This window comes from Manis pentadactyla, chromosome X, assembly GCF_030020395.1.
Source record: "Manis pentadactyla isolate mManPen7 chromosome X, mManPen7.hap1, whole genome shotgun sequence".
Classification (NCBI taxonomy): Eukaryota; Metazoa; Chordata; class Mammalia; order Pholidota; family Manidae; genus Manis; species Manis pentadactyla.
In genome coordinates, this window is record NC_080038.1 from 63,137,482 (window position 1) to 63,157,093 (window position 19,612).

At 37.7% G+C, this 19,612-nt stretch overlaps 1 protein-coding gene across 1 annotated transcript in view; it reads right to left on the reverse strand.

The window, feature by feature from the left end:
* TEX11 (testis expressed 11) overlaps window positions 1–19,612 on the reverse strand; it is a 382,668-nt gene that overhangs the window by 259,314 nt on the left and 103,742 nt on the right. The window contains exon 10 of the mRNA XM_036898307.2: window positions 19,230–19,325. Coding sequence (XP_036754202.2) covers window positions 19,230–19,325 — 96 coding nt within the window. The remainder of the gene's footprint in view (window positions 1–19,229; window positions 19,326–19,612) is intronic.

Genomic DNA, 19,612 nt, shown 5'->3' on the forward strand with positions numbered 1-19,612 from the left:
AAGGGAGAGGCATGATGTATTTAATGCCATGAAGCAGAAGGGCCTGGAACCAAGATTACTTTATCCAGCAAGATCATCATTTAAATCTGAAGGAGGGATTAAACAATTTCCAGATAAGTAAAAGCTGAGAGAATTTACCTCCCACAAACCTTCCGTGCAGTCTATTTTGGAGGGACTTGTATAGATGGAAGTGTTCCTAGGGATGGACAGCTGAAACCAGAGGTATTAAAACCATGTGAGGGAGGGTGGAGCAGCTGATTGCAAGGCAAATGAAAAATTAAATTGACTATCCCCAAAGTCAATCAAGGGATAGACAAAAAGTACAGAATTTGACACCTAATATATAAAGAATGAAAGAGGAAGAAAAAGGAGGAGAAATAGAAAAGAACCTTTAGATTGTGTTTGTAACAGCATACTAAGTGAGTTAAGTTAGACTCTTAGATAGTAAGGAAAGTAACCTGGAATCTTTGGTAACCACGAATCTAAAGCCTGAAATGGCAATACGTACATAGCTATCGATAATCACCCTAAATGTAAAGGGACTGAATGCACCAATCAAAATATATAGAGTCACTGAATGGATTAAAAAACAAGACCCATCTATATGCTGCTTACAAGAGACTCACCTAAAACCCAAAGACATGCACAGACTAAAAGTTAAGGGATGGTAAAAGATGTTTTATAGAAACAATAGGGAGAAAAAAACAGGTGTTACAGTACTAGGATCAGACAAAATAGACTTCTAAACAAAGAAAGTAACAAGAGATAAAGAAGGAAACTACATAATAATAAAGGGCTCAGTCCAACAAGAGGATATAACCAATATAAATATATATGCACCCAACACAGGAGCAACAGCATATGTGAAACAAATACTAACAGAACTAAAGGAGGAAATAGAATGGAATGCATTCATTTTAGGAGACTTCAACACACCATTTACTCCAAAGGACGGATCCACCAGACAGAAAATAAGTAAAGACACAGAGGCGCTGAACAACACACTACAACAGATGGACCTAATAGACATCTATAGAACTCTACACCCAAAAGCAACAGGATACACATTCTTCTCAAGTGCACATAAAACATTCTGCAGAATAGATCACATACTAGGCCACAAAAGAACCTCAGTAAATTCAGAAAGATTGAAATTCTACCAATCAACTTTTCAGACCACAAAGGTATAAAACTAGACATTAATTGCACAAAGAAAGCAAAAAGGCTCACAAACACATGGAGGATTAACAACACCCTTCTAAATAGTCAGTAGATCAATGACCAAATTAAAATGGAGATCCAGAAATATATGGAAATAAGTGACAACACAAAGCCCCAACTTCTGTGGGACACAGCGAAAGCAGTCTTAAGAGGAAAGTATATAGGAATCCAGGCATATTTAAAGAAGGAAGAACAAACCTAAATGAATAGTCTAATATCACAATTATCAAAATTGGAAAAAAAGAACAAATGAGGCCTAAGGTCAGCAGAAGGAGGGACATAATAAAGATCAGAGAAGAAATAAATGAAATTGAGAAGAATAAAACAATAGAAAAAATCAGTGAAACCAAGAGCTGGTTCTTTGAGAAAATAAACAAAATAGATAAGCCTCTAGCCAGACTTATTAAGAGAAAAAGAGAATCAGCACATATCAACAGAATCAGAAACGAGAAAGGAAACATCATGACGGACCAAACAGAAATACAAAGAATTATTAGAGAATACTATGAAAATTATATGCTAAGAAGCTGGAAAACCTAGGAGAAATGGACAATTTCCGAGAAAAACACAACCTTCCAAGACTGACCAAAGAAGAAACACAAAATTTAAACAAACCAATTACCAGTAAAGTAATTGAAGCGGTAATCAAAAAACTACCCAAGAAAAAAAAAACCCGGGCCACATGGATTTACCACAGAATTTAATCAGACATACAAAGAAGATATAATACCCACTCTCCTCAAAGTTTTCCAAAAAATAGAAGAGGAGGAAATACTCCCAAACTCATTCTATGAAGCCAACATCACCCTAATACCAAAACCAGGCAAAGACCCCACCAAAAAATAAAATTACAGACCAATATCCCTCATGAACATAGATGCAAAAATACTCTATAAAATAATAGCAAACCGAATTCAAAAATATATCAAAACAATCATAAACCTAGAGGGTATTATGCTCAGTGAAATAAGCCAGGCAGAGAAAGACAAGTACCGAATGATTTCACTCATATGTGGAGTATAAGAACAAAAGAAAAACTGAAGGAACAAAACAGCAGCAGAATCACAAAACCCAAGAATGGACTAACAGTTACCAAAGGTAAAGTGACTGGGGAGAATGGGAGGGTAGTGAGGGATAAGGGCAGGGAAGAAGAAAGGTGGTATTATGATTAGCATGTATAATGTGTGGGGTGGGGGAAGGGGGAGGGCTGTGCAATACAGAGAACACAAGTAGTGATTCTACAACATGTTACTATGCTGATGGACAGCGACTGTAATGGGGTTTGTGGGGGGGACTTGGGGTAGGGGAGAGCCTAGTAAACATAGTGTTCTTCATTTAATTGTAGATTAATAATGAAATTTTTAAAAGTAAAAAAAAAGCCTCTACAGTGTATTTTAGAGGGAATGCTGTAGATGGAAGTCTTCCTAATGATAAATACCTGTCATCAGAGGTAATAAAAAGAGATAGAGAAAGAGTACAGAATATGATACCTAACGTATAAAGAATGGAGGAGGAATAAAAGGAGGGGGAGAAAAAGAACCTTTAGATTGTGCTTATAATACCATACTAAGTGAGTTAACTTAGGCTCTTGGAGAGTAAGGAAGTTAACCGTGAACATTTGGTAATCACAAATCTAAAGCCTACAATGGCAATAAGTACATACCTACTGATAATCACCCTAAATGTAAATGGACTGAATCTACCCATCAAAAGAGATATATTCACGGAATGGATAAAAAAACAAGACCCAACTATATGCTGCTATAAGACACTCACTTCAAACCCAAAGACATACAAAGACTAAAGATGAAGGGATGGAAAAAGATATTTCATGAAAATAATAGGGAGAAAAAAGCAGGAGTTGCAGTACTTGTATCAGACAAAATAGACTTCAAAACAAAGAAAGTCACAACAGACAAAGAAGGACATTACACAATGATAAAGGGGTCAATACAACAAGAGGATATAACCATTATTAATATCTATGTATCCAACACAGGAGCACCTATAGATGTGAAACACATACTAACAGAATTAAATGGGGAAATAGAATGTAAGTCATTCTTTCTAGGAGACTTCAATACACCACTCACTCAGAAAGACAGATCAACAAGACAGAAAATAAGTAAGGAGACACAGGCACTGAACAACACATTAGAACAGATGGACCTAACAGACATCTACAAAACTGTACACCCAAAAGCAGAAGGATACACATTCTTTTCAAGTGCAAGTTGAACATTTTCCAGAAGAGACCACATACTAGGCAACAAAAAGAGCTTTGGTAAATTCAAAACATTGAAATTCTACCAACCAACTTCTCAGCTTACAAGAGTGTAAAACTAGAACTAAATTGCACAAAGAAAACAAATGGCTCACAAACACATGGAGGCTTAACAACATGCTCCTAATAAACAATGAATCAATGACCAAATTAAAGCACAGATCAAGGAATATTTGGAGACAAATGAAAACAACCGCACATTGCCCCAACTCCTGTGGGATGCAGCGAAGGCAGTTCTAAGAGGGACGTATAGAGCAATTCAGGCATATTTAAAGAAGGAAGACAATCCCAAATGTATAGTCTAACATCACAATTATTGAAACTGGAAAAAGAAAAAAAAATGAAGCCCAAGGTCAGCAGAATTAGGGACATAATAAAGATCAGAGTACAAATAAATAAAATAGAGAAGAATAAAACAATAGAATATATTTAAAAACCAAGAGCAGGTTCTTTGAGAAAATAAACAAAATAGACAAACCCCTAGCCAGACTTAATTTAAAAAATGAGAGAATCTACACACATAAACAGAATAAGAAATGAGAAATGAAAAATCATGATGGACACCACAGAAATCCAAAGAATTATTAGAGAAAACTATGAAAATCTACATGCTAATAAACTGGATAACCTAGAAGAAAGGGACAACTTTCTAGAAAAATACAACCTTCCAAGACAGACCAAGAAAGAAACAGAAAATCTAAACAGACCAATTACCAGCAATGAAATTGAATCGGTAATCAAAAACTACCCAAGAACAACAGTCCCAGACCAGATAGATTCACCACTGAATTTAATAAGACATTTACAGTAGACATAATACCCATTCTCCTTCAAGTTTTTGAAAAAATAGAAGAGGAGGGAATACTTCCAAACTCATTCTATGAAGCCAACATCACTCTCATACCACAACCAGGCAAAGACACAACAAAAAAAGAAGACCGCAGACAAATATCCCTGATGAACATAGATGCAAAAATACTCAACAAAATATTAGCAAACTGAATTCAACAATAAATCAAGAGGATCGTACACCATGATCAACTGGGACTCATTCCAGGGATGCAAGGATGGTATAACATTCAAAAACCCATCAACATCATCCACCACATCAAAAAAAGGACAAAAACCACATGATCATCTCCACAGATGCTGACAAAGCATACAACAAAATTCAACATCCATTCGTGATAAAAACGCTCAACAAAATGGATATAGAGGGCAAGTACTTCAACATAATAAAAGCCACATATGAGAAACCCACAGGCAACATCATACTTAACAGTGAGAAGCTGAAAGCTTTTCCTCTAACATCGGGAACAAGACAAGGAGGCCCACTCTCCCCACTTTTATTCACCATAGTACTGGAGATCCAAGCCAAGGCGATCAGACAACACAAAGAAATAAAAGGCACCCAGATTGGTAAGGAAGAAGTCAAACTGCCACTGTTTGCAGATGACATGATATTGTACTTTAAAACCCAGAAAGAATCCACTCCAAAGATACTAGAACAAATATCTGAATTCAGCAAAGTTTCAGGACATAAAATTAATACACATCAATCTGTTGCATTCCTATAAACTAATGATGCACTAGCAGAAAGAGAAATCAGGAAAACAATTCCATTCACAATTGCATCAAAAAGAATAAAATAACAAGGAAAAAACCTAACCAAGGAAGTGAAAGTCCTATACCCTGAGAACTACAAGACACTCTTAAGATAAATTAAAGAGGACACTAATAAATGTAAATTCATTCTATGCTCTTGGCTAGGAAGAATTAATATTGTTAACATGACAATCCTGCCTAAAACAATCTATAGATTCAAGGCAATCCTTATCAAAATACTGAAAGCATTCTTCAACGAACTGGAACAAATAGTTCTAAAATACATATGGAACCACAAAAGACCCTGAATAGTCAAAGCACTACTGAGAAGGAAGAGTAAAGTAAGGAGGATCTCGCTTCCCAACTTCAAGCTCTACTACAAAGCCACAGTAATCAAGACAATTTGGTACTGGCACAAGAACAGACCCACTGACCAGTGGAAAAGAATAGAGTCCAGATATTAACCCAAACATATATGGTCAATTAATATACAATAAAGGAGATATGCATATACAGTGGGGAAATGACAGCCTCTTCAACAGCTGGTGTTGGCAAAACAGGACAGCTGCATGTAAGAGAATGAAACTGGATTACTCTCTAACTCCATACACAAAAGTAAACTCTAAATGGATCAAAGACCTGAATGTAAGTCATGAAACCATAATACTCTTAGAAGATAATATAGGCAAAACTCCCTTGAATGTCCACATGAGCAACTTGTTCATGAACATATCTCCCCGGGCAAGGGAAACAGAATAAAAAATGAACAAGTGGGACTATATCAAACCGAAAAGCTTCTGTATGGCAAAGGACACCATCAGTAGAACAAAAAGGCATCATAAAGTATGGGAGGATATATTCATAAATGACATATCCAACAAGGGGTTCACATCCAAAATATATAAAGAGCTCATGCACCTCAACAAACAAAAAGCAAATAATCCAATTAAAAAATGATCAGAGGATCTGAACAGACACTTCTTTCCAAAGAAGAAATTCAGATGGCCAACAGGCACATGAAGAGATGCTCCACATCATTAATCATCAGAGAAATTTAAATTGAAATCACAATGAGATATCACCTCACACCCATTAGGATGGCCAACATCCAAAAGACAAACAAGAACAAATGTTGGGTAGGTTGTGGAGAAAGGGGAACCCTCCTCCATGGCTGGTGGGAATGTAAACTAGTTCAATCTTTGTGGAAATCAGTATGGAGGTCCCTCAAAAAACTCAAAATAGAAATACCATATGACCCAGGAATTCCACTCCTATGAATTTACCCTAAGAATGCAGGAGCCCTCTTTGAAAAGACATATGCATCCCTATATTTATTGCAGCACTCTTTACAATAGCCAAGAAATGGAAGCAACCTAAGTGTCCAACAGTGGATGAATGGATAAAGAAGATGTGGTACATATAAACAATGGAATATTATTGAGCAATAAGAAGAAAACAGATCCTACCATTTGCAACAACATGGATGCAGATAGAGGGTATTAATGCTCAGTGAAATAAGCCAGGCAGAGAAAGACAAGTATCAAATGATTTCACTCATCTGTGGAGTATAAGAACAAAGAAAAAAACTGAAGGAACAGAAAACAGCAGCAGACTCACAGAACCCAAGAATGGACTAACATTTACCAAAGGGAAAGGGACTGGGAAGGATGGGTGAGAAGGGACAGATAAGGGGTAAAAGGGGCATTATTATTAGCCCACATAATGCAGAGGCAGGCACGGGGAAGGCAGTATAGTGCAGAAAAGACAAGTAGTTATTCTATAGCATCTTACTATGCTGATGGACAGTGACTGTAATGGCGCGTGTGGTGGGGATTTGATAATGGGGGGAAGCTAGTAACCACAATGTTGTTCATGTAAGTTTATATTAATGATACCAAAAAACGTCTCACATCTTTCAAAAACCCAAAACAGAAAAATACTGGAACTTTCCAAACATAATGAAAACATTGATCCCAAATATCTAGACGGCTAAAAAAGCACCAAGCACAAGAAACAAAGAAAATTACTTCAAAATGCATCATCAAATTGTTCAAAACTAATGATAAAGAGAAAAATCCAAAAAATCAGAGATAAAAGAGACATTTTACATAAAGAAGAACAAAAATAAGGAATCCGTATTTCTCATCAGAAACAATGCAACAGGAAGATTACAGAGCATCTTTAAAATTCTCAATGAAAATAAAGTTGTCCATTTCAAATTCTATGCCCTGAAAAAATATTCAAATACAAAATACCTCACAGCCATTAGGATGCCTACTATCAAAAAAAAAAAAAACAGAAAATAACTATTGTTGTAAAGGACGTGGAGAAAATGGAACCTTTGTGAACTGTTGGTAGAAATGTAAAATGGTGCAGCCACTATGAAAGACAGTATGATAGTTCCTCAAAAAAATTAAAAATCGAATTACCATATGATATATCAATTCCAATTTTGGGGTTATACCCAAAATATGAAAGCAGGGTATCAAACATATATGGGCACACCCATATTCACAGCAGCATTATTCACATTAGCCAAAGGTGAAAACAATGCATGTGTCTATCAACAGATAAATGGATAAACAAAATGTGGTATATACATACAACAGAACATTATTTGACCTTCAAAAGGAAGGAAATTTTGACACATGCTATAATCTGGATGAACTGTGAGGACATTTTGCTATGTGAAATATACCAGTCAAAAAAATGAAAAGTACTGTTTGATTTCATTTTGAGATATCTATACCAGTCACATTTCATACAAACAAAAAGCAGAATGGTGGCTGCCAGGAACTGGAGGGAGTGGGGAATGGGAAGTTATTATTTAATGGGTATGAGATTACAGTTTGAAAGATTAAGAGAGTTGGAGATGAATGGTGGTAATGGTTATAAAATATGAATGTACTTAATGCCACTGAACTTTACCCTTAAAAATGACTAAGATGGGGAGAAAGGGGAACCCTCTTACACTGCTGGTGGGAATGTAAATTAGTTCAATCTTTGTGGAAGGCAGTATGGAGATTCCTCAAAAAACTCAAAATAGAAATACCATTTGACCCAGGAATTTCCCTCCTAGGAATTTACCCTAAGAATGCAGCAGCCCAGTTTGAAAAAGACATATACACTCCTATGTTATTGCAGCACTGTTTACAATAGCCAAGAAATGGAAGTAACCTAAGTGTCCATCAGTAGATGAATGGATAAGGAAGAGGTGGTACATATGCACAATGGAATATTATTCAGCCATAAGAAGAAAACAAATCCCACCATTTGCAACAACATGGATGGAGCTAGAGGGTATTATGCTCAGTGATATAAGCCAGGTGGAAAAAGACAAGTATCAAATGATTTCACTCATATGTGGAGTATAAGATGAAAGAAAAAAAACTGATGGAACTACACAGCAGGAGAATCACAGAACCCAAGAATGGACTAACAGTTACCAAAGGGAAAGGGGCAGGGGAGGATGGATGGGAAGGGAGGGACAAGGGGGAAAAGGAGGCATTACGATTAGCAGGCATAATGTGGGAGCAGGGGTGTGGGGAGGGTTGTACAACACAGAGAAGACAAGTAGTGATTCTATAGCATCTTACTATGCTGATGGACAGTGACTGTAAAGTGGTATGTGGTGGGGACTTGATGATTGGGGTAGTTTAGTAAGTGTAATGTTACTCATGTAATTGTAGATTAATGATACCAAAAATTTTTTAAAAGGAAAAAAAATGATTAAGATGGTAAATCCTATGTTATGCAAATTTGAAAATAAGAAAGCGGCAATGGCTATACTAATATGAGGTAGAGTGAACAGCAAATAAAAAAAAACAGAAAGGGGCATTATATAACGATAATGCAGTCAGTACATGAAGAAAGACTAACTGTAAATATGAATGCACCAAACAAGAGCTATAACATATTTGAAGTTAAAGTTTATAGAAATAAAAGGGGAAATAGGTAAATCCATAATTAGAGTTAGAGACTTCAGTACGCTTACCTCAAAAATTCCTACAATAACTACAGAAAAACTCAGCAAAGATACAGAAGAACTCAGCACACCATCAATCAACAGGATCTAATAGACATTTAGAGAACACTTCTCTCAAAAAGAGCTGAAAACACATCTTTTCAATTGTCCACAGCATATTCACCAAGATATACTTTTCTTGGGCTATAAAATAAACCCTGTAAGATTATGAAAAGAAAGACTATAAACTGGGAGAAAACATTTGCAAACCACACATATGACAAAGAACTCTTACCTAGAATACATAAAGGATTCTCAAACTTAAAACTAAAAAGTTAAACAATCCAATTGTAAAATGGACAAGAGACATTTCATGAAAGAGATGCACATACAAACATATTCAACATTAGTAGCCATTTGGAAAGCTTGAATAAACTCACATAAGTGTTGGAACAGCTAAAATATAAAAACAGTTACAATACCAAATGCTAGCAAGAATGTAGAGAAACTGTAACTCTCATTCATTGTTGGTGGGAATGCAAATTGGTGCAGCCACTCTAGAAAACACTTTGGCAATTTCTTAAAACCTAAATAGCCCAACAATTGCACATCTAGGTATTTATCGCAGGAAAATGAAAACTTATGTCCACACAAAAACCTATACATAAATATTTATAGCAGCTTTATAATAGCTAAAACCTAAAAACAAGCGATATTTCTTTCAATAGGTGAATGGTTAAACTCATACCATCCATGCCATGCACTACTCAGCAATGAATGAAAACAACTATTCATACACACAAAAACTTGGATGGATTTCAAGGACATTATGTTAAGTGAAAAAAGCCAATCTCTGAAGATCACAAAATGTATGATTCGACTTAATATTCTTGGAATGACAAAATTACAGAGATGAAGAAAATAGTGGTTGCAAGGGCTTAGGCATGATGGGGGTAGAGCAAGTAATGGTGTGAATATAAAGGGGTAGCATTAAGGGAAACATTCGGGGTGAAATAATTCTGCATCTATTGCAGTGGTAGTTACACAAATCTACACATGGGATAAAATGACATAGAACTATACAAACATTCTCTACCAATGATAACTTGCTGTTTTTGATAATATAATTATAGTGGGTAATCACTCGAGGAAATTTGGTGAAATGTACATAGTACTTATTATTACAATGGGGGGCAATAAATTTTCTTCTGAATCCTAACTAGTATTGCTTTTATTAACTTTTTTCCTTTGTGATATTTTTGCAACTTCCTGTGCATCTATAACTATTACAAAATAAAGTGTTCTTTAGAAAGAATTTGAAACAAAGACATTTCCAAACACAAATGTTGAAATAAGTCATCACCAGCAGACCAGCATTATAAGAAATGTTAAAAGATGTCTGTGACAGAGGAGCCAAGATGGTGGCGTGAGAAGTTCAGCAGAAATCTCCTACCAAAAACATACATATTTTTGAAAATACAACAAATACAACTATTCCTAAAAGAGACACCAGTAGATACAGTACAACAGTCAGACTACATCTACATCTGTGAGAACTCAGTATCACACGAAGGGGGTAAGATATAAGCTGCGGGTCAGCGGAACCCGAACGCCCCCCTATCCCAGACCGTGGAGGGAAGAAAGGAGTCAGAGTGGGGAGGGAGTGAAAGCCCAGAACTGCTGAACAAACAGCTCTAGAAATCCACACCAGGAGCGCAGACACGTAGTGCACGGGGTGCTGGATATCAGAGAAACAGTAAAGTAAAACCTGCGGGCAGGTCCCCGCAACCGGTGCCCCAGAGACAAAAGAAAAGCAAGTGTTTTGCAAGTCTTAAAGGGACAGGGACCTCACAGCTGGATGAAGTCGTCCCGAAACAGACACCCCAACACCTGGGAATCCGGGGAACTCTAGGTGACCTAAGCCCATGGGTGGCAGTGCAGCTCGGAAGCCCCTCATTCCTATAAGCAGCCTGCCAGTCTTTGCCCCAACTGGCACAGACTCGACACACAGGCCCAGTAGTGGGAAAGGGGCAGAGCATGCCAGGGAAGGTGGCACCAGAGGGGCCCAGAGCAGCCTGCACAGCCCCGTGGTGGCAGCAGTTGAGTGGCCCGGGGACAGCCCGTGTGAAAAGGCAGCGGCGGCAGCAACAGAGCTGCCCGCATGAGCCCACAGCAGCAGCACCCGAGTGGCCCGGGAACAGTCCACATGGGCCAACAGTGGTGGTAAAAGAGCGGCCCACATGAGCCCAAGGAGGTGGTTGCGAGGGGGGCTGGGAGTGGCCTGAGTGAGCCCACAGCAGCGGTGAATGAGAGGCCCGGGAACAGCCCGGGAGTGCACGGGCAGCAACAGTGCAAGAGAGGACTGGGAGAGGCTTGCATGAGCCTGTGGCAGCAGGGGAGGAGGAGCCCAGGAGCAGCCGCACCCTAAGCATCCACTCAGCCAGGCACAAAGCTGCCCAAGCCAGACCCAAAGGCCACTGTTGGCACACACATGCCCGGCAGGGTCGCCGCTTTTGTGGGAGAGCACACACAGTGCGCCTGCCACTCCGTGCAGGGCTCTCCACTGCTCTAACAGAGACCCTGCCCACAACAGCTAAGGGGATAAACCCGGAAGCTGCTCCAGGAGTGCTGGTAACAGACACAGGCAACGGAGAAGGGCAAGGCAACCAGCAAGCAGGAAAGGACTTGGTTCTCCCAGCTGACACATGTGATACCAGCCTACAGCTACATCTATCACCATGAAAAGTGAAAAGAATTTAGTCGAGTCCAAAAGAGTCCACATAACCCCTGAGAGAGGGCCAGGGGAGAAAGACCTAGCCAATCTCCCCAAAAAAGAATTCAAAATAAAGGTCATAACCATGCTGAAGGATCTTCAGAGAAATATGCAAGAGCTAAGGGATGAAGTCCGGAGAGAGATTACACAAATGAAACAATTTCTAGAAGGACTTAAGAGCAGACTGGATGAGGTTCAAGAGACTGTTAATGGAATAGAAATCAGAGAACAGGAATGCAGACAAGCTGATGCAGAGAGAGATGAAAGAATCTCCAGGAATGGAAGAATATTAAGAGAACTGTGTGACCAATCCAAATGGAAAAATATTCGTATTATAGGGGTACCAGAAGAAGAAGAGAGGGAAAAAGGGATAGAAAGTGTCTTTGAAGAAATAATTGATGAAAACTTCCATAAACTGGGGAAGAAAATAATCACTCAGACCACGGAAGTACACAGAACTCCCAACAGAAGGGACCCAGGGAGGACAACACGAAGACACATAATAATTAAAATGACAAAGATCAAGGACAAGGACAGAGTTTTAAAGGCAGCTAGAGAGAGGGAAAAGGTCACCTACAAAGGAAAACCCATCAGGCTATCATCAGACTTCTGAACAGAAACCTTACAGGCCAGAAGACAATGCCATGATATATTTAATGCAATGAAACAGAAGGGCCTTGAATCATGAATACTGTATCCAGCATGATTATCATTTCAATATGAAGGAGGGATTAAACAATTCCCAGACAAGCAAAACTAGGAGGAATTTGCCTCCCACAAACCACCTCTACAGGGTATTTTAGAGGGACTGCTCTAGATGTGAGCACTCCTTAGGCTAAACAGATGTCACCAGAGAAAATAAAATCACAGCAAAGAAAGCAGACCAAAAAATACTAACTAAAAACAAAAAATAAAATCAATTACCCACAAAACCAGTTAAAGGAAACACAAAAGAGCAAAAAATAAAACAACCAACATATAAAGAATGGAGGAGGAGGAATAAGAAGGGAGAGAAACAAAGAATCACCAATCTCTATAATAGCTCAATAAGCGAGTTAAGTTAGGCAGTAAGACACCAAAGAAGCTAACCTTGAACCTTTGAAGATCACAAACTTAAAGCCTGCAATGGCAATAAGTACATATCTTTCAATAATCACCCTAAATGTAAATGGACTGAAAGCACCTATCAAAAGACACAGAGTAATAGAATGGATAAAAAAGCAAGACCCATCTATATGCTGCTTACAAGAGACTCACCTCAAACCCAAAGACATACACAGATTAAAAGTCAAGGGATGGAAAAAGATATTTCATGAAAACAACAGGGAGAAAAAAAGCAGGTGTTGCAATACTAGTATCAGACAAAATAGACTTCAAAACAAAGAAAGTCACAAGAGATTAAGAAGAACACTACATAATGATAAAGGGCTCAGTCCAACGAAAGGCTATAACCATTATAAACATATATGCACCCAATAAAGGAGCACCAATATATGTGAAACAAATACTAACAAAATTAAAGGAGGAAATAGAATGCAATGCATTCATTTTAGGAGACTTCAACGCACCACTCACTCCAAAGGATAGATCCAATGTACAGAAAATAAGTAAGGACACAGAGGCACTGAACAACATACTAGAACAGATGAACCTATTAGACATCTATAGAACTCTACATCCAAAAGCAACAAGATACACATTCTTCTCAAGTGCACATGGAACATTCTCCAGAATAGATCACATACTAGGCCACAAAAACAGCCTCAGTAAATTCAAAAAGACTGAAATACAACCAACCAACTTTTCAGACCACAAAGGAATAAAACTAGAACTAAATTGTACAAAGGAAGCAAAAAGGCTCACAAACACATGGAGGCTTAACAACATGCTCCTAAATAATCAATGTATCAATGACCAAATTAAAATGGAGATTCAGCAATATATGGAAACAAATGAAAACAACAACACAAAGCCCCAACTTCTGTGGGATGCAGCAAAAGCAGTCTTAAGAGGAAAGTATACAGCAATCCAGGCATATTTAAAGAAGGAAGAATAATCCCAAATGAATAGTCTAATGTCACAATTACCGAAATTGGAGAAAGAAGAACAAATGAGGCCTAAGGTCAGCAGAAGGAGGGACATAATAAAGATTAGACAAGAAATAAATAAAATTGAGAACAATACAACAATAGAAAAAATCAATGAAACCAAGAGGTGGTTCTTCGAGAGAATAAACAAAATAGGTAAGCCTCTAGCCAGACTTATTAAGAGAAAAAGAGAAACAACACACATCAACAGAATCAGAAACGAGAAAGGAAAAATCACGAAGGAACCCACAGAAATACAAAGAACTATTAGAGAATACTATTAAAACCTATATGCTAACAAGCTGGAAAACTTAGAAGAAATGGACAACTTCTTAGAAAAATACAACCTTCCAAGACTGACCAAGGAAAAACAGAAAATTTAAACCAACCAATTACCAGCAAAGAAACTGAAGCGGTAATCAAAAAACTACCCAGGAACAAAACCCCAGGGCCAGATGGATTTACCTCTGAATTTTATCAGACATACAGAGAAGACATAATACCCATTCTCCTTAACGTTTTCCAAAAAATAGAAGAAGAGGGAATACTCCCAAACTCGTTCTATGAACCCAACATTTCCCTAATACCAAAACCAGGCAAAGACTCCACCAAAAATGAAAACTACAGACAAATATCCCTGATGAATGTAGATGCAAAAATACTCAACAAAATATTAGCAAACCGAATTCAAAAATACATCAAAAGGATCATACACCATGACCAAGTGGGATTCATCCCAGGGAGGCAAGGACGGCACAACATTCGAAAATCCATCAACATCATCCACCACATCAACAAAAAGAAAGATAAAAACCACATGATCATTTCCATAGATGCTGAAAAAGCATTCGACAAAATTCAACACCCATTCATGATAAAAACTCTCAGCAAAATGTGTATAAAGGGCAAGTACCTCAACATAATAAAGGCCATATATGATAAGCCCCCAGCCAACATCATACTGAACAGCAAGAAGCTGAAAGCTTTTCCCCTGAGTTCAGGAACAAGACAGGGATGCCTACACTCCCACTGTTATTCAGCATTGTACTGGAGGTCCTAGCGACGGAAATTAGACAAACCAGAGAAATTCAAGGAATCCAAATTGGTAAAGAAGAAGTTAAACTGTCACTATTTGCTGATTACATGATATTGTACATCAAAAACCCTAAAGACTCCACTCCAAAACTACTAGAACTGATATCGGAATATAGCAAATTTGCAGGATACAAAATTAATACACAAAAATCTGTGGCTTTCCTATACACTAACAATGAACCAATAGAAAGGGAAATCAGGAAAACAACTCCATTTACAATTGCATCAAAAAGAATAAAATACTTAGGAATAAATCTAACCAATAAAGTGAAAGGCCCATACCCTGAACTGTAAGGCACTCTTAAGAGAAATTAAAGAGGACACTAGCGAATGGAAACTCATCCTATGCTCTTTTCTAGGAAGAATTAATAATGTCAAAATGGCCATCCTGCCCAAAGCAATATACAGATTTGATGCAATCCCTATCAAATTACCAACAACATTCTTCAACGAACTAGAACAAATAGTTCAAAAATTCATATGGAAACACCAAAGACCCCCACATAGCCAAAGCAATCCTGAGTAGGAAAAATAAAGAGGGGGAGATCTCGCTCCCCAACTTCAAGCACTACTACAAAGCCACAGTAATCAAGACAATTTGGTATTGGCACAAGAACAGAGACACAGACCAGTGGAACAGAATAGAGACTCCAAACATTAACCCAAACATACATTGTCAATTAATATATGATAAAGGAGCCATGGACATACAATGGGGAAATGACAGTCTCTTCAACAGATGGTGCTGGCAAAACTGGACAGCTACATGCAAGAGAGTGAAACTGGATTACTGTCTAACCCCATACACAAAAGTAAATTCAAAATGGATCAAAGACCTGAATGTAAGTCATGAAACCATAAAACTCTTAAGAAAAAACATAGGCAAAAATCTCTTAGACATAAACTTGAGTGACTTCTTCATGAACATATCTCCCCAGATAAGGGGAAAAAAAGCAAAAATGAATAAGTGGGACTACATCAAGTAGAAAAGCTTCTGTACAGCAAAGAACACCATCAATAGAACAAAAAGATACCATACAGTATGGGAGAATATATTCATAAATGACAGATCCAATAAAGGATGGACATCCAAAATATATAAAGAACTCAGGCACCTGAAGAAACAAAAAGCCAATACTCCAATTAAAAAATGGGCAGAGGAGCTGAACAGACAGTTCTCCAAAGAAGAAATTCAGATGGCCAACAGACACATGAAAAGATGCTCCACATTGCTAGTCATCAGAGAAATGCAAATTAAAACCACAATGAGATATCACCTCACACCAGTAAGGATCGCCACCATCCAAAAGACAAACAACAACAAATGTAGGCGAGGTTGTGGAGAAAGAGGATCCCTCCTACACTGCTGTTGGGAATGTAAATTAACTCAACCATTGTGGAAAGCAGTATGGAGGTTCCTCAAAATGCTCAAAATAGAAATACCATTTGACCCAGGAATTCCACTTCTAGGAATTTACCCTAAGAATGCAGCAGCCCAGTTTGAAAAAGACAGATGAACCCCTATGTTTATCACAGCACTGTTTACAATAGCCGAGAAATGGAAGCAACCTAAGTGTCCATCAGTAGATGAATGGATAAAGAAGATGTGGTACATATACACAATGGAATATTACTCAGCCATAATAAAAAAACAGATCCTACCATTTCAACAACATGGATGGAGCTAGGGGGTATTATGCTCAGTGAAATAAGCCAGGTGGAGAAAGACAAGTACCAAATGATTTCATTCATATGTGGAGTATAAGAACAAAGGAAAACTGAAGGAGCAAAACAGCAGCAGACTCACAGAACCCAATAATGAACTAAGAGTTACCAAAGGGAAAGGGACTTGGGAGGATGCGAGGGAAGGGAGGGATGAGGGCAGGGTAAAAGAAAGGGGGTATTACAATTAGCATGTATAATGTGTGCGTCGGGGCATGGGTAGGGCTGTGCAACACAGAGAAGACAAGTAGTGATTCTACAACATCTTAGTATGCTGATGGACAGTGACAGTAATGGGGTTTGAGGGGGGGACTTGGTGAAGGGGGGACCCTAGTAAACATTATGTTCTTCATGTAATTGTAGATTAATGATAACAAAATGAAAAAATAAATTTCTTGAGCAACACTGTGGTTACTAGATTCCACCCATTTTCAAGTCCACACCACATACCCCATTACAGTCACTGTCCATCAGTGAACTAAGATGCTATAGAGTCACTACTTGTCTTTTCCGTGCTATACTGCCTTCCCCCTGCCCTCCCACACACACATTGTGTGTGCTAATTGTAATGCTCCTTTTTCCCCTTATCCCTCCTTTCCCACCCATTCCCCCAGTTAGGTTCCCTTCAGTAACTGTTTGTCCATTCTTGGGTTCTGTGAGTCTGCTGCTGTTTTGTTCCTTCAGTTTTTTCCTTGTTCTTACACTCCACAGATGAGTGAAATGATTTGATACTCGTCTTTCTCTGCCTGGGTTATTTCACTGAGCATAATACTATCTAGCTCCATCCATGTTGTTGCTAATGGTAGGATGTGTTTTCTTCTTATGGCTGAATAATATTCCATTGTGTATATGTACCACATCTTCTTTATCCATTCATCTACTGATGGACACTTAGGTTGCTTCCATTTCTTGGCTATTGTAAATAGTGCTGCGATAAATACAGTGGTGCATATGTCTTTTTCAAACTGGCTCCTGCATTCTAAGGTTAAATCCCTAGAAGTGGAATTCCCAGGTCAAATGGTATTTCTATTTTGAGTTTTTTGAGGAACCTCCATACTGCTTTCCACAGAGGTTGAACTAATTTACACTCCCACCAGCCATGTAGGAAGGTTCCCCTTTCTCCACATCCTCGCCAACATTTGTTGTTTGTTTTTTGGATGTTGGCCATCTTAACTGGTGTGAGGTGATATCTCATTGTGGTTTTAATTTGCCTTTCTCTGATGAATAGCGATGTGGAGCACCTTTTTATGTGCCTGTTGGCCATCTGAATTTCTTCTTTGGAGTAGTGTCTGTTCAGACCCTCTGCCCCTTTTTAAATTGGATTATTTCCTTTTTGTTTCTTGAGGTGCGTGAGCTCTTTGTATATTTTGGATGTCAACCCCTTATCGGATATGTTATTTATGAATAAATTCTCCCATACAGTAGAATTTCTTTTTGTTCTACTGATGGTGTGTCCTTTGTTGTATGGAAGCTTTATACAGGTGTTCTTTGTACTATTCTTATTCTTGCAACTTTTCTCATTTTGATATTATTTCCAGATAAACCTTTTTAATCTGCATATTGCCACTGAAATCCTCATGTACCCAATTCAGCTATATCAAGGATTAAAAATTAGGCTATTAAATGTGATATGTCAGGAGCAATGCAGGTGAACAATTATTGCTATAAAAACTGCAACTTCCACATCCTGTAAACAAAGAGATGTGCTGGCAAGAAGCCATGTAACAAGTATGCAATCTCAGTTCTCTTGGCCCCCTGTTTTTTATCAGGGCTTGCATCTTAGCAAATACCGAAAAGGGGATCCAAGTTTTGAAAAATATTAACGTTATTAATATCTTTACCTTTTAAAAATTTAGTGGTAAAGAAGTTTTTCAACATTAAATTCTCCCATGCACATGACATAAATTTCTGGAAAATATAATTTGAGAAAATGGTCTGTTTGGGCAACTTAATATTCTGGTTAACTGAATTACTCATTTTAATGCTTCCAATATTGTTGTTGAAAAAATCTTTCTAAAATGTATCAGTATATTTAATTGCCTTTTTGGGTAAAATACATTGATCCTAATAGAACCTCTTTGTAAATGGTCATCAGCCCATCAACGTTTCTTGTCCAGGAGTGTGGATGTGGGTACGTATATGCACATACATGTGTATGTATGATCATGAGCTGAACGTGAATTACTGATATTTTTAAAACTAAATCCCATTGTCTGTCTATTATCATTTCTTCTCTATCTTAAAAACTCACAGCAGAGAGAACCCAGTTTCATGCCAAAAAATTATTTTCCAAAAATATCTCATGTCCAAGAAGTATATTTTATTTTTCCTTCTGCACTGTAGAAGAGACTATAACAATCTGATATTTTTTAAGAAGGTAGGAATGCTGAAGAAAATGTCTAAACTGGATTTCAAAATGTGAATTAACATTTTGAAAAGTTCAGTAAGCTAATATTTAAAAGTAAAAACTTCTTATACCTTGTTTGCTAGGTTTATAGTGCTGAGAGCCTTATCATGATATTCTCTGTTGTCCCAATCCAAATAAGTGGTGGCTAGTAACCGTAGAACTTTAGCCTATAATTAAAAATAGAGAAAAAGTACACAGCTGAGGGTTAAATTGCAATACAATAGCTGTCTAGCACTTATATAGTGACAGGCATCTTCTCAAACATAAGTTATCATTACGAACCAGCATTTTCCTTAAGTAATCACATAGTCTGGTTTATGTCCCATCATTACACTACACACATCAAATACTAAGAATTTTACAGTAATAGCTTATTTACATTTAATATAATTATTTTCCTAAGTGTTTTAGCATCAAAGTACTTCATCATTATTTAAACAAAAAAGGAAAGTAA